At 43.4% G+C, this 17,083-nt stretch overlaps 1 protein-coding gene across 1 annotated transcript in view; it reads left to right on the top strand.

Annotated features, from left to right (window-relative positions):
- LCT (lactase) overlaps window positions 1–17,083 on the top strand; it is a 217,610-nt gene that overhangs the window by 63,415 nt on the left and 137,112 nt on the right. The window contains exons 4-5 of the mRNA XM_078682454.1: window positions 2,554–2,659; window positions 8,532–8,610. Coding sequence (XP_078538580.1) covers window positions 2,554–2,659; window positions 8,532–8,610 — 185 coding nt within the window. The remainder of the gene's footprint in view (window positions 1–2,553; window positions 2,660–8,531; window positions 8,611–17,083) is intronic.

The raw sequence follows: 17,083 nt of genomic DNA, 5'->3' as shown, positions 1-17,083 counted from the left end.
GTCACTGGCTACCTATTCTAGAAAGAATAAAATGTAAGGCCCTGTATATTGCCCATAAGACTGTATTCGGGAACAGTCCAGAAAATCAACAAATCCCTCATTACCCCCATCGGCCCACAAGGGATCTTCGTTCTCTTAACCTCAATCTTGTAGTTGTCCCCAAAATTAGGAGGACAAGACATGGAGAAAGATGCTTTGCTTAGACCGCTTTGTTCGCCATAAATTGGCAGGCGTATGCTCAGACGTGAGTCCCTTGCTCACTTTGCCACTGGATTCACGCAAGCCTGGCTGAAGACGGCTGAAATGCCAGAAACAGGTCCTAGGAAGCTTGTTTCCAGTCCAGGGAAGGAATGGCTTGGCAGTTCAGGCTGGACTGTTTCCATGAGGCACAGGGTCAGACTGATTTGCATATGGCCATATCTGAACTGGGGTGGCAGAGTGGGCTAAAGAACGGTGATGGATTACACCCAGATCTGTTGACTGGGTGTGAGTGTTTGCTTGGTTCAGATGCTCCGTCCATCACCACCCCCTTTTGTACCGCTTTGTTCACCATAAGTTGGCAGGGTATGCTCAGACGTGAGTCCCTTGCTCACTTTCCACTGGATTCACGCAAGCCTGGCTGAAGACGGCTGAAATGCCAGAAACCGGTCCTAGGAAGCTTGTTTCCGGTCCAGGAAAGGCATGGCTTGGCAGTTCGGGCTGGACTTTTCCCATGAGGCACAGTGTCAGACTGATTTGCATATGGCCATGTCTGAACTGGGGTGGCAGAGTGGGCTAAAGAACGATGATGGATTAAACCCAGATCTGTTGACTGGGTGTGAGTGTTTGCTTGGTTCAGATGCTCCGCCTATCACCACCCCTTTTTGTACCGCTTTGTTCGCCATAAGTTGGCAGGGTATGCTCAGACGTGAGTCCCTTGCTCACTTTGCCACTGGATTCACGCAAGCCTGGCTGAAGATGGCTGAAATGCCAGAAACCGGTCCAATGAAAGCTTTTTCCGGTCCAGGGAAGGCATGGCTTGGCAGTTCGGGTTGGACTGTTCTCATGAGGCAAGGGTCAGACTGATTTGCATATGGCCATGTCTGAACTGGGGTGGCAGAGTGGGCTAAAGAACGGTGATGGATTAAACCCAGATCTGTTGACTGGGTGTGAGTGTTTGCTTGGTTCAGATGCTCAGTCCATCACCACCCCCTTTTGTACTGCTTTGTTCGTCATAAGTTGGCAGGGTATGCTCAGACGTGAGTCCCTTGCTCACTTTGCCACTGGATTCACGCAAGCCTGGCTGAAGACGGCTGAAATGCCTGAAGCCGGTCCTAGGAAGCTTGTTTCCGGTCCAGGGAAGGCATGGCTTGGCAGTTCGGGCTGGACTGTTCCCATGAGGCACAGGGCTGCATCCGCAGGGGGAAATATATGTGCATCTTAGGGCATAGAATAGAATGTGTGGGGCATGAAACGGCAAACAATAACATGTTTTAGTTCTAGAATTACATTTGAACACTGTATGAATGCACATTTATTTCATCCGTTGAAACTTTTGGAATGTATAATGGCACTATGGGGAAAATATGTGCTTACCCTGAAACATGTATTTTGCTAGACAATCCTTTGAAAACTAAAACTCCTTTTAATTTAACGTAAAATGCCCTTTGTTTGAGGAAACTGGTCGTTACAAATGCATGCATTTTCATGCTACTTAAATACGAGAAAGTGACCCCACTCATATCGAGCAAAGATTCGAATTTTAGATAGCAGGTATGCAAGCAAGCATGAATATGGCTCTTTGTGATTTGATTTAATCTTTTCGGTATTTATAAATCTTAATAACACCTTTTCAAAGGCAGATTTACAAGAACTGGCGCACCTCTGCATATTTGCAGAGATGCGCCAGTTCATTTGCGTGACGGAAAAATAGCTTTGCGCCACCATGGATGCACCGCATTTACTATGCGGCGCACCGTGGCGCAAGGACAGACAGTGATGCATCTTTTGTCGGAAAGGCAACGCATTGCTGGGGTTGTGTCGTAAGCACAACGCAACTCCAGCAATGCTTATTCCGACCATCCTGCGTCACTCCTTGTGCCTGCATCGAGAAGGTGCAAGGTTTTGACGCAGTGGCATCGTAAAAGTCACTCAGTGAAATCTTGTAGATTTTACTGAGTCACTTTTACGAGGCTTCCTTGGGACGGAACGCCCACCCTGCATACATTATACCTGACGTAGGTATAATGTGGCGCAGGGCTTTACAACGTGACGCATCTCCCTAAATGCATCACGTTGTAAATATGTTGCATCGTGGCACATTGTTTACAAAGCCGCTGCGTCCCAGAAGTGATGCAACAGCGGCGTAAAGTTGGCGCAAGGGGTTTGTAAATCTGCCCCTCAGTTTGTTAGTGCTAAGAAATGCCAATGCCTGTAAACTAGAGCTGCTTCTTGCTCATTTCAATGTGATGCTGCTTATGTATGTAACACAATGCGTACATTGTAGAACCATGATCTTTGAGAGACTGGAAATATATATCTAAAACCTTGTATTTTTCTTTTTTTACTTCACAGACTATAAAGAGAAACCTGAAAGTTTTACTCTTCACTTTAACACTACAGGATTGTTTCTCTTCCACGGCGGAGGACAAATATGTTCCCTTATTTGCTGTGTTTGAAGGTCAGATATATGCCTGCATTTTGCTGTGTTTGAAGGTCAGATATGTGCCCGCATTTGCTGTGTTTGAAGGTCAGATATGTGCCCGCATTTGCTGTGTTTGAAGGTCAGATATGTGCTGCATTTGCACTGTTTGAAGGTTTGCTATGTGACATGGCTTTCAATAGTGTGATGTTGTGAAAGGATTATGGATCCTGCAGACTGTTATAAATATCTGGACCACAGATATGTGCCCGTATTCGCTTTGTTTGAAGGTCAGATATGTGCCCGTATTTGCTGATTTTGAAGGTCAGATATGTGCCTGCATTTGCTGTGTTTGAAGGTCAGATATGTGCCCGCATTTGCTGTGTTTGAAGGTCAGATATGTGCTGCATTTGCACTGTTTGAAGGTTTGCTATGTGACATGACTTTCAATAATGTGATGTTGTGAAAGGATTATGGATCCTGCAGACTGTTATAAATATCTGGACCACAGATATGTGCCCGTATTTGCTGAGTTTGAAGGTGAGATATGTGCCCACGTTTGCTGTGTTTGAAGGTCAGATATATGCCAATATTTGCTGTTTGAAGGTCAGATATGTGCCCGTATTTGCTGATTTTGAAGGTCAGATATGTGCCCGCATTTGCTGTGTTTGCAGGTCAGATATGTGCCCGTAGTTGCTGTGTTTGAAGGTCAGATATGCAGGTCAGATATGTGCCCGCGCTTGCTGTGTTTGAAGGTCAGATATGTGCCCATATTTGCTCTGTTTGAAGGTTTGTTATGTGCCCATATTTGCTGTGTTTGAAGGTCCGCTATGTGCTCGCATTTGCTGTGTTTGACGGTCAGATATGTGCCCGCATTTGCTGTGTTTGAAGGTCAGATATGTGCCTGTTTTTGCTGTGTTTGAAGGTCAGATATGCAGGTCAGATATGTGCCCGTGTTTGCTGTGTTTGAAGGTCAGAAATGTGCCCGTATTTGCTCTGTTTGACGGTTTATGTGCCCATATTTGCTGTGTTTTTAGCTCAGCTATGTGCCTTCATTTGCTGTGTTTGAAGATCAGATATGTGGCCGCATTTGCTGTGTTTGAAGGTTAGATATGTGCACGTATTTGCTGTGTTTGAAGGTCAGATTTGCAGGTCAGATATGTGCTCGCATTTGCTGTGTTTGAAGGTCAGATATGTGCCCGTATTTGCTCTGTTTGAAGGTTTGTTATGTGCCCGTATTTGCTCTGTTTGAAGGTTTGTTATGTGCCCATATTTGCTGTGTTTGAAGGTCAGCTATGTGCCCGCATTTGCTGTGTTTGAAGGTCAGCTATGTGCCGCATTTGCACTGTTTGAAGGTTTGCTATGTGACACGGCTATCAATATTGTGATGTTGTGACAGGATTATGGATCCTGCAGACTGTTATAAATATCTGGACCACTGGGTACAGGACCATGAGATGTCCTTAGGAGACAATCGCAGTTTCCCTTGGAGACGGAGATTGGGATGCTGAGAAAGTAACTGGGGGTTCATAACTTGGGGACGGTCCATGAGGAGGGCGCTTTGTTTGACTTGCAGCGTTCTGTGGACTCAGGGATTGGGGTAGAAACCTGTTTTGCGGACATTGACGAGAATTTTCAAATCAGCCAGTAGAGCATACTAATAAATCACTCTTAAAACATGGGCTCAGATGGAAAATGAACCTCCTGGCCCTATATTCAGGGACTAGTGTCCTCAGTGATGACTCCAAGCCAGGTACCAATATAAGCCTCCTGTTGTGGCCCAATTAATCCCAGTTGTGACACAAAAGGTTGCTAGAGCATAGGTTTCCACATACACAAGAAGCAGCAGAGGCCAAGTTGACTTCCTCCAATATGTGGAGGAGGTGGTCTTTTTTGAGGAGGGGCCGTGCAAATATCACTAGATTTCTAGAATGGGTGTTACACCTCTGATGCATCTCTGCTTTCATGGCATCCTCTCAAGAAATATGAAAAGTTTAATTCTGCAATAGGCTGAAACCTATTTATATAGCTCATAATCTCTCCTCTCTAAAACCCTGGGGTATATTTTCAAGCACCTTGCGCCGCAGGTGCGTCACTTTTTTTAACGCACGTGCGGCGCAGTGTGGTGCTCCATATTTACAAGGCCACGTAAAGCCACCCTGCGTGGCTTTTCGTGGCCTTGTATACATGGCCCTTTTTCCACGCAGCACTTTGCATAAAAGGGGTTTGCCACGCCACGGGTGTTGCTGTGCGTTTTCTCAGGCGGATTCTGCCGCATTCCTGGATTTACAGCGTTTCGTGAACCTGGGAATGCGTCTGAATCCTACGAGTGCAACAAGGAAAAATACTTGTATTTCTCCTTGTTTTTCCCTCTTTCTAGGCGTTCTGTATTCTGCAGCATGCATAGAAAGAGGAATACATCTCTTGTGATTTCACCACGGCGTAAGGGTGCCTGCGTTGGCGCATACAGCCAATTTTGCAGCAGAGCAGAGCTCAGGGATGCGTCATAATGTTGTGACTATGACGCATCCATTATACTGAACATTTGCTAAAAACATGCATGGATGTGGCAAGATAGGAAAAAGAAAACCATGTGTTGCTCGCTATTAGCGAATGCCTCGTGTTCCTTGATGGAAGGGCTACCAAAGTACAACAGGTGATCTCCACAACCGGGATCTATTAGCAAATGAAATTAAAAAAACATACAAGTGATAGCAAAGCGAATGGCATCTCAATGCAGCTATCGTTCACACAAAGGGACTCATTTACAAGCCCCTTGCTCTGCTGATACATAACTTTTTTTGATGCACCGAAACGCAGTGTGCTGACCCATATTTACAAGGCCACGCAAAGCCACCTTGTGTGGCTTTTCATCGCCTTGTAAGTTTAGCCCCTTTTCACGCATCACTGTACTTGAAAGGGGCGTGCCTTTAGTAGTTCTAAAACATTTTTTGGCCCAAAATGTTGTCCATGTGTAACCTGGAGGAATTTCCACAGGGCATTAACTCCACATATTGGGGCCGATTACTATGGCGGGTGGACTTGAGTCCGCCCGCCATCGTAGCCGGTACGGGACCGCCCACCTGTAAGTCGGCGGCCCACACCTCCATCGCGATGTGACCGCCATGGTGGCGGACGCATCCAGCGATTTTACATTGCAGATGGTGCTGCTGGCTGCAGCACCGCCGCGGTGTTGGAAATCGCATGTTGTACATTTCCATGCAAAATGTGTCAGGCACCACGCAGTGCCTGCCAACGTAGGGGGGTACCATGGGTACCCCCAGTGCACATACACCCTCCCCCCACACAGGCCCCAAAACCCAACCACCACAAGCCTTTCCATGGCGCCAAGGAAAGGCTGGCTGACGCCAGCATTGTAATATGGTGAGCGCCGCCATTTTACCCATGCTGACCGTTCCACCAGGCAATCGTGATGATTGCCTGTGACGGAAGCATGGAGGGCGGAATTTGCGCCCGCATTGTCACAAAGCGATTCCCCTGCCATCCTAATGTGCCAAGGGGAAAGGTGAGTCAGATGGCGGAGGGACCACCACCGCCGGCGAGGCGGTGGCGGTCCTTCTGCCATCATAATGAGCCCTTTAGACTTTGGCAGGTCGGTGATAGGGAAAGGTGTAGATTTAACCTGCAGTAAAACTGCATCCACTTATTTTCCCCCAATCGGACATGTGAATCACAGAAAGGGGAGGGAAACTGACATGCGCAGTAGCTGATTTTCCCTGAGACCATTTTATCATTTGGTATCCTTGCACAGGCCAGAATGAGGGTTATAGGAGTAACATTTTCGGTTGCCCCAGGCTAGTAAGCACACATCAAGTCTCCTAAAAAGGTGCCCAAGACATGCCAGTCACAGGCGTCCTGTAGACAACTGCCTCTATTGCCTTCATTTTTCAAACGACCCAGCTAGCCACACTAGACCCAACCTTCACGAGAACAGCCTACCACTTTCCCAGTCAGCCAGACGCTTGGGCTGGCTAGTTTTCCTAGAGCCTCATTCCAAGTGGCCCAGTAATCCAGATTTGGCTGGGGACAAAGGAACTGGCCAAATCCGGGTTACAATATTTGCAGTAACTCCATGGATCTGTAGTGTATACACCTATTGTAAGTACACTTGCCTGAATCAAAGCATGTTCACTGGTGTACTAAAATAATATGCAATGGTTATTTTTTAAATCTGATTTTGTATTGTAAGCCTATTACCGCCATGTTTGGGCTCTGGCTTGTTTTCCTTGTTTTTATTTTTTGGGCATATGCTTGCAATAATAAAAACTAATTAAAAATCAATAATGTCACCATCTTTCCTGGACTGGATCCACTGGCTTTTCTAATGACACTTTCAACGACTACCACAAAACATTAAATTCTCACTTTAATCCACTGTGCACTTTTAATAATCCGAGACGGTCCACAATATGCATTGTATTTGTAGTCTACAATAAAAGCTTATGCCAAACGCAGACTCACCAGACCATTCCCACAATAAATGGCTATAGACTTACCTCAACATACAACATACAACCAAAGCACTGCCACTCAAAATCACCGTTCTTATATCCTTCCATGCACACACACAACATACCATGAATAGCCAGGAGTTCCTTCAGAGTTGCAATGAGATATCCTACAACAGAAAAAATTAATTTGCTATTGTGAACACCTTCCAGAAGGACCACTTTTAGGGATCTTCAAATTTGACAACTTGACTTTTGTCAACTTTGGTAAGGTTTTTTTAATTTGCCATCTTTGCACCTTCATGTATTTCGCGAGTTAAAAGACATCACATAACTGGCGAGGATCCTGCAAAAATTTCACTTAAATACTTTCTAAGTGGGATTTTTTGCCTTCAGATAAAGTTTTGTAAATATGAGAACATTCGCATTTTCATAAAATTGCTACGTTTGTCATCTTTAATAATTTCATGCAACACAGTTAATTCTACAAGTTGATGTAAAATCGTAGCTATATACTACCTCATTTATTACTGAGATGAAAGAACTTCTATTTGCTATTATACACCTTTTTCTACCCTCACTAAAACGATAGTGGAAATCCATTACATTTAGAATTCTGTATTTTGATTACCTAGGATTTTAGGCTTGTCCTTCAAGGTAGTTATATTCAAGTTAGGAAGACCCTGTTGGGAAATATACGTCTAGTGGAAACATCCACCACTTCTCCTCACTGCTCGCAGAAGTTCTACCACCAGTTGTAGGCACTGAAAATATACTCCCAAGTTGGAGGTACATTGAGATGCAGGAGCATGTTGACAAGGATGTTAGGGAGGTTAGATATACCATCTTCAAATAACCAAGTTCATACCACTATTAGACCCGGCAGTGGCTAGTTAGTCTAGGAGGCTAATATGTTTTCCTGCAAGAGACTCTACACTGCGACCATTGGCTGTGACAGAGGAGTCTCGGCTGCGGTTATATTCACCTTCGGGAGTACGCTTCATCGAGCAGTTATACACCTCAAGGTGCGGAAGAAGAATATACCACCTCTCTCTATTGTCACTAACACAAACTGGCATGGAATAGCAACCCCTTTACCTCTAGTCAATTGGAAATACATTCAGAATACCTGCAATGGTTTAAATGTGTGTACACTGTGTTCCAAAAACACGCGGGACCACTATAGAAATGCATGAACACACCCAACAATGGATAGAAAGAATGTGGGCCTGGTTTATACTTGACTTACTCCTGGAATTCAGGAGTAAGCAAGGTGCTCTACAAGAGTAAGTTACACAGACCCATACTAAAATCTCATGGACCCATTTTCACACTCAGGGGACCAGTCCTATTTTCCCTTCATTAAAAACATTTTAGACTGTTAAAATATGTGAATTTCCCGGTACGCAATTTAATGCTCTTCCTATTTCTTTTCATTGCAGCTATTAGTAAATATGATTTAATACCAATGGGCTATGATATTACTGAATTCATTGAACCTTTACCTGGATCTTCAAATTCGTAAGATACTTTTTATTTTATTGATAATTATATTTCTTTATGTGAAAAGTATTTCCAAAGCTTATTGGAGGGTTCCTTGTACGATGACACAATGAATGCAAATGAAATAAACGCAAATGTTCGTATTATAAAATAGAACAATGGGGTCCTCATTCACAAAGTCATTTATGCTATAATAAACCTACATTTAAAACCAACAAGAGCTCTATTTGTAGTACACAAACAAATGTTGCGTAGTCCAAGTGTAGTGGAAGATCCCTCTTTATTGACAGGTAGTTAGGTGGCAGGTTACAGGATAGTAAGTTACAGGGAGAAACCCCACCAGGAGAGAGCTACCAGCTCCTCAGCCTCAGATGACCAACTGACAATCTTTACACAGGGAGGCACACTAACTTTCCATGATGTCACAGGACATTCTCATAAAGTGGTAGAGAGGGAAAATACATAGAAGCATTTACCACACATCCTCTTCCGTTAACAAACAACAGCAAATAAGAAGTCAAGACGGAGCAGAAGGAATCAGAAGAGACTGTAGACACAAGAGCTAGTCAAGAGACGATTTGAAAAGCAGGAAACTCAAGCGTGAAAGCAGAAACAAAGGACAATAAAAAGAGGCATGTAAAAAGATAAACATAAGATACACAGATGAACTAAATGCAAATTACATAACATGCCCATCCACCCTCCTTAATAAAACAAAGGTAGCGAACCTGGCAAACCAAGCAGGGTGTAACAACTTAATGACAAAATCAGTGCAGATGGAAATAAGCACAATAAGATGAACATAGCAACCTACACAGAAAAAGAAAAACCTTGCGATAAAGACTAGTGCATGACGTGCACTAACAACCTCCCATTCAAGGGTACACCAAGTAAGGCAATCTTTAAACTGTGGAACAAAACAACTCCCCAGAAAAGGGTACACAAGAGGAAACAAACACCCCTTGAACAAAGTAGACAGTAGCCACACACTGACAATAGTGGCACAACTACACCAAGAGGTAGCGCTGACAACGCACCCCGACAACCCACGTAGAGTGATGTGACTTAGACCAACCGAACAACCTCCCCTAACAAAAGGGTACACCATTGAACAATGTAGAAATTGTTCAAGATAACATCACCAAATGGCGGCGCTGACAACGCACACCACCTTCCCCAGAAAAAGGGTACACAAAGAACACTAATCTTTGAAACTTTGGAGTAAAATAAGCAGACAACCTCCCCTAATAAAAGGGTACACCACGTGAAAGTGCGCAACGTAACTTCTCCAAAGAGTAACAACAAGACCCTAGGAAACAAAAAAATTAGGCACTGACTGGCAGCACAACCCCACAACTCCCCTTAAATAAGGGTACATCATAAGTACTAACCCTAAGTACATGGATGGGGTAAGATAAGACACAAACACCCTAGCTGCCCAAGCAGGGTGAAACACAGGATACACACCCTGTGAGACCAAAACTACAACATCTCCTATATGACATTGACTATGTACTAGGTCACGCTGAGAGAGTTCTGTGTAACTCTAGGTGTATGTCAAAGCAACCACAACAACAGACGCAATATAGTCAAAACATACACCCATCCACAACATGCACAGAGATACTAAAAAGTTCACCACAATGACATACTACAACCTCCCAAAGGTGAATAGAACAATTCATTATGCCCAACACACATACCAACCTATAACATACACAGAAATACAAATAATGTAAAGCATAGGCAAATGAAGAGAAAAAAAACAAAAAGTTTTTAGCTCCGGTGAGCGATTTCTCACCCGAGATCTTCATAGCCAGGATTGTCCATAAGCTCCGAAGCGTGACTTGACACCAGGTGACGTGCAGGCAAGGCGAGGAAAGTAGTCCAGGAGATCCAACGCCCACGGAAACAAAACATCCAACTGACTTAATGCGCAGTGCAATATGAAGCTTTGAAACCCAAAGAGGACTTGAAATATGCAGACACTGAAAAGTCACGTAACCCGTGAAGTGGTGAAAACGTTCCATTTTTTTAAATTTTTTTTTGACCTTCCGCTACCCATATTAAGTGGCAGCAGCAGACGCACTCATGCGCAATGAGAAGACCTGCGCACTGACTGTAAACAAAATGGGGGCACGCTTCTTGACGTGGTACCGTGTGGCTCCCGGCGCGTTGTTGCATGCAGGAGTCACTGGTCAGCTGTGTCGAACCAGAGAAGACGAACGTCATGCAGAGTTCGCGCTGCTTCTACGCGGCACTGAGAGAATGGTGAGATGCGCGTGACTTTGAATTTAAACAATGTGCTTCCGTTTGTTATGTTGAAGGGCCTACTTTGAGAAACTAAATTGTGCTCACCACAGAAAAATTACTTAGTCTCTGACCCCGCACAAATATCCTAGTGCTCACCAAAGGAGAGTCATCATGTCACTAAGGACTCGCACAGCTGATTCCTCCCGGAAAATTCTCGAGAACCATTAGGTGCAGACACTGTCACTGTAAAAGCACAAACACTGAAACACATTTACAAAGTGCTCAGAATGTGTAATATATAAACGTAGTTTGCTTGAAAAGAAAGATGTAACTGCTCACTGCTCTCTGCACCGATGGTAGCAGTTCAGCCAGCTGCTCTGTAAAAACACCGATGGTAGCAGTTGTGAAGGAAAGCGCTGGTGCTGGGCAATTCCAGGACAAAAGGGACACTCACTGATGTTGGCAGTTGTGAAGAGTACTGCTAGCGCTGGGCAAACTGTCACAGTGCAAAAACTATAGAGAAACAGCAGGGTGATCAGGCCAGATGAATCTCAGATGCTTTTGTTGCTGGAGGTATACGATCTCCAGATGACAGCAAGATAGCAGTTGGCTCCTTCACTTAAACGCCCAGGGTGCAGGCTGTCCAGGGTGAAAAGGACACTGGTGGGGTTTGCTGGGCGTTTCTCCAATTACAAAAGAATAGAAACTTACTTCTGTCATAATCCCAAAACAGTCCTTGGTTTCCTTAATGCTGAGTTTCAAACCTCTTCTCTTGCAGCGTAGGTTAGTCCAAGAAACGTCGCCAAATTGTAGTACACAAACAAATGTTGCGTAGTCCAAGTGTAGTGGAAGATCCCTCTTTATTGACAGGTAGTTAGGTGGCAGGTTACAGGATAGTAAGTTACAGGGAGAAACCCCACCAGGAGAGAGCTACCAGCTCCTCAGCCTCAGATGACCAACTGACAATCTTTACACAGGGAGGCACACTAACTTTCCATGATGTCACAGGACATTCTCATAAAGTGGTAGAGAGGGAAAATACATAGAAGCATTTACCACACTATTCATGCCTGTCGAGTATCAACAAAAGAGCACCTGGCAGGCACAAAAGGTTTCACGATGGTAAAGTGAACTTAAGGAGTGAAGATTGGATGGATCAAGGTGTGGGTTGCCTTGAGAGTTTGTGAACTCATAAGTTCGGGGGACATTCACTGATTCCTTTTTGATCCCCTCCCAGGCCAGGCTGGAAATGGTTGGAGATTTACTCCACTTAAAGGCCTAGAGTGAAATTCGTTCCATGTTGGCAAGGGGAAAAGGAGTACTGTCAAACTTCATGGGTCTGTAATGGGAAATGTTTCTTTGGGGAAAAAAAGAAAATGAAAAAAAATGAACATTTACCTTGCACACTCGCTTAACCTAATGCAGAGTTGTGCTGTGCGTGCAACTCCACCTAAGGAAACTGAATGCCACATGACATTCCCAGTAGTATCTCAGAACAGCAGTGACTGGATCAGTTTGCCGAACAAACTCATTGGAATGTATGTGAATTTCCCAAACTAGTGGGTGTACATCTGTGAACAGGAATTTGTGTACAGGTGTTGGTTTACGAGTCTATTTTGTGAATTGGCTCCTGGACCCTTATGGTTATTAGAAAAGAAGTTATCGTGGGTCGCATCAAAAACTAGAAAGTAACTTGAAACTGAAACTAGAACCAGTGCTGGTAGCAAGCTCCACTTGTTCCAGTTGCCTTTAGCTTCCGGTCTATGATGTAACATGTTATACATATTGTATCTCGTATGACTTCTGACTAGTGTAATTCTATATTGTAAAAATTAAAAACTCAATTAACATCAACACAGTTTAAGAGCAAATGCCTAGAATGAGATATATCTCTGTCGTATTTACAAGCTGGCAAGCGGAGTCTGATTTATGTAGAAATGTTTCTGTAGCTCCTTTGATACAAGCCTTCATCATTGTAATCTACCTCTGTTTACAGGCTTTCCTCATCTGCATTCACACAGGATCCCCTGGCAGGAATTGAACCGATGCAGCTGCCTTTTAAGTCTACGGGCCAGATTCACAAATATAGGTGTGACTTACTCTTGTAGTACTACTGACGTACGCTTGAATTGCAGGAGTAAGCCAGGAAAACTACAAGAGTGAGTCACACCTACTGATAGCAAAAGGTTTGTGACTCAGAACCTACTGTGTGGATTGCATAGTGTAAGTGGGCTAAATGCTTTCATAGGGCATGGTCTGTGTCTTGATTTTAGTACCATTTAAAGGGGAACAGGTGAGGTGATAGGTGTTACTACTATTGACAATGGTACCTATTTTATTTGCATGGGGCACCTATTGGTTCTGGTCATTTTCCTTCCCACTGCCTTTTTTTGGTTGACCCTCTAAAATCACAGCCTACACAAAAAAAACAAAAGCAATGGTCTTAGACTTGTTTGGAAGCTCCCTAGTCCTAGTCTTTTTCTAATTGCAATAATTAAAAAAGAACCCACCCGTTTCTATCATGTTTAGAAGAAGGGGGTGATGAGCAACAAGTTGTTCTTGCATTTGAGAATATTGGTAATAATATGAATTCTGCCCCCTTAGTCCTCGTTGGTTTGCTTCAGCCTACTCTCTAGCTTATGCCTTATCTTTCAGACATAAGGATGTTGCGGAAGTTGCCATCTGTTGCTCACTGTATAAATAGGCAATAACAAGCATTGGTGAATTCATTAGGTGTCGCCTATGTGATTAATATTAATTTGTTTTTTGGTATAAATTGTAGTTTGGTGAATAGTTGTGCAATATAAGTTATTGAAAGTCTGCTGAAGTGTTATGACTTGTTTTTTTTTAAACACAACATATTGTGATGTTACTGGTTTTATTATAAAGTGGGGAGATTAGGTAAATGGGGCAGTACTATGATAAAAATACATGTACCTGATATGTAGGCTTGAAATTGGTGCAACTATGGGGGGAATAGATAAAAGGTGGATGAAAAAACAAGCATTCATTGCACCCATAACTAGGATCACTACCAATATATATTTGGCAAGTTGAACAAAGGCTTCATACATTTTTAAAAGAAATATGTTTCTGAAGACTAGGGGCCATATTATCAAGCAAGGGTGATACATTATCGCCACTTTTATCGGCAGGAAACTGCCGCTAAAGCGGCGATAATGGGCTTGATAATATGCCCTTGTGAATTCCCATAGAAGCCCAGGTTACCACCAGAACCTGGGCTTCTATGGGAATTCACAAGGACATATTTTCAAGCCCATTATCGCTGCTCTAGCTGCAGTTTCCTGCCGATAAAAGCGGCGATAATGTATCGCCCTTGCTTGATAATATGGCCCATAGAGCGTTTTTTTAAGAGGCTAAACATTCAAACTAAAGAAGAAGAAGTAAAGGAAAGGGACAGAAGGTGGAAGAGAGAAAGGGAAGGAGGTTGGGAAGAATTGAGAAAGTGAGGGACGATGGGAATTAGGGAGAAGAGATGGGGCAGTGGAAAGAATAAAAGCGAACACTCATGTCGCCTAAGAGCACAGGGAAACGTTTCCTGTACATGATCAGCATCTAAGAAGATACATAGAAAATAATGGCAAATAACGTCCACCGAGGCTAACCAGAGTGCATAAGGTACCACCTGATGATCCCAATTAGCTCCAACTTTGGTTTGCATTGTTATTATTCCTTGCTGTCTTCGTATTCCAATCTTTTAAAAGCATTTAACTTTGCTGACAGTGCACCACCTTAACGGAAGTGTTGCCTCTATTTCATCAGTGGTATCTGCTTATATGACTTAAGATGGGGAGCTCTGCTCTTCTAAACTCTCAGACATCTGAATGTTCTCCTCACCTAAAGTCCAATTAAGCATCTCCTGAAGAAGATTACCAATCTCTCTTTAATGGAACTTGAGGAAAAGGAAAAAAAGAACACGTGACTTGAGTGGCTGATCTGCCTTACTTCCTGTGCTGGATGGTTGACGTTCTGTGTGACAGTTTATAGGTCAACAGGTGTTTCCACTTTTCAACGACCCTAGGATTGAGTGATGGCCAAGAGACTTGCATTCTGCCTTGATTGGATGTGCCTATTAAATAATTGACTACATGGATGCACGGTACACAATAGTGCTCTGTCGCATGGAAGGGACTCAAGTCTCCACACAAGCAGAAAGCTAAGCGCTATATCACGCTTTACTCCTCTGGGTTTCTTCTTAAATTTCGCATAGTGAGGCCGTCAAACCACTCACCGTTCACAGGGAAGGAGTCGTTTTCACTGCTCATGTACTATGGACCGGCTAATCTGCAAAAGTGATTGCATTGATGCCAAGTATCGAACAATGCTGGCAACTGTTCATTATGGGCTGAGGAGTGGAAGGCGGAGGTCAGGCTTTAATCACTGCATGGGGACTTCACGAAGGATGCCTTGCATGTGGTAAACTGTCATTTGGTGACACACAAACAAATGCGTGCTGACAGACAAAGTTGCCACAAAAACACTAACTGAAGTGGATGCCTGCTTGTACGCTGGGGGGACAGTGGAGTTCCCATGCATCCACCCATGGATTCTGAAGCATTCTCAGATTTATCAATACTGGTAGACCTGGGAATGTGTCTGAATGCTACACCTTCCCAGGGGAGGCATAAGGAGGAGTGATATCTTTAGTTCTCATTTTTCCCTTTTCTCTGTGTTCTGCGTTCTGCATTCTGCAGCACACATAGAAAGAAGAAAATGCCTCAGGGGATTGTTTTTGTGCATTTACATTCACTTACCACTATATTTATTAAATATTTCTATTTCATGGTACTGATTTTTATTTTTAAGCACTGTTCATAAACGTGCCTACTCCAACTTAATTGCCACAATATGCATAAGTATTATGTGTTGCAGCGCATCAATGCTTATATAATACTTATTTTTTTAAATAAGGACTACTTTGCCTATGATTAGTGTTATTTTGTGCTCAGTGTTTTTCTCAAGTCATCTAAAATTAGAAGCTGCATTTTCTGGTTTTATGGTGATCCCAGGTACATGATTTCTGGTTTACCTAGACAAGCATCATCAATTTTCAAACGAGACAAACGCCATTTTTTCCCAAATTAGTGACAACGTAGTATAATAGTCATACGCGTATCTTAACTTCCTCAAACGTTTGACTCAAAGAACATGGGGGCATATTATCAAGGGGGTTTAAAAGCCACGAAAGCGGAGATAAAATTATCTCCCTATTACCTAGCTGTCGCTAACACCAGTTAGCGACAGCTACTAGGAGATAGCGACCATCTTGGGCCCCACTTTGCATGTCAGTGATATTTATCACTAATGACATGCAGAGTGGGCGTGCCAAGACGTTAGCGACTGGAAACAGTCGCTAACATCGCTATCTCCTATTACCAACTTTTGGAGATATTCGCGCTAAGCGCGAATATCTCCAAAAGCTAACACCTGCCCTGAGCAGTTCTTAGCCATGTTATCCAATGGGAGGTGGATAACATGGCTAAGAGCATTAGCTCGGTAATGCATGAATATCGCTGACTTTTCAGCGATATTCATGCATTGCGGCAGTTTTTTATCGCATTTGCGATAAACCTTGGTAATACCAAGGTTTATCTGCGATAAAAATCACCGCAGCTCAGCGGTACATTTTTGTCTCTAACCAAGCAATAGCGATAATTATCGCTATTGCTTGGTAATATGCCCCATGATCTTTACTTAGAGTAAAAATCATTGGCGAAGAGAGCATTTCAGATGGGTACAAAACCTGCTGTGCGTAAACCGTAAAGATAACTACTGTAACTCCAGGAAAGATAGAACAAGCTGATATTTCATTGATGAGAAAAATGAATGAATGAATGAATGAATGAGAAAGTACTTGTAGAGCGCCTGGTTACGTCGAGGGCATCCCAGAGCTAAGGAATGCGCAAATACCAGACTCAAAACATATCAGGGGAAAAGGAGGGTTTTTAACTTTTTACGGAAGTACAGGTGATTAGATTGAGAGCGGATGTGAAGGGGAATATGATTCCAAATCTTGGCCACACTATATGAAAACAGGCGACCTCCACTTCTCATTCTTTTGAGTTTTGGGACTGTCAGTAGGTATTTACCCTCTGATCTTAACGCTCTTTTGGGCTGGTAAGGGTGGATTATAGCATGAATCATCGGAGATCCTTTCCCAGCTAGTGCTTTATGTACGATGCACATAGCTTTAAACTGAATCCTCTTCTGGATTGGA

Source organism: Lissotriton helveticus, chromosome 3_1 (assembly GCF_964261635.1).
Source record: "Lissotriton helveticus chromosome 3_1, aLisHel1.1, whole genome shotgun sequence".
NCBI lineage: Eukaryota > Metazoa > Chordata > Amphibia > Caudata > Salamandridae > Lissotriton > Lissotriton helveticus.
The sequence above is the reverse complement of the archived record's forward strand: the minus strand, read 5'-3'. Positions and strand labels throughout refer to the sequence as shown.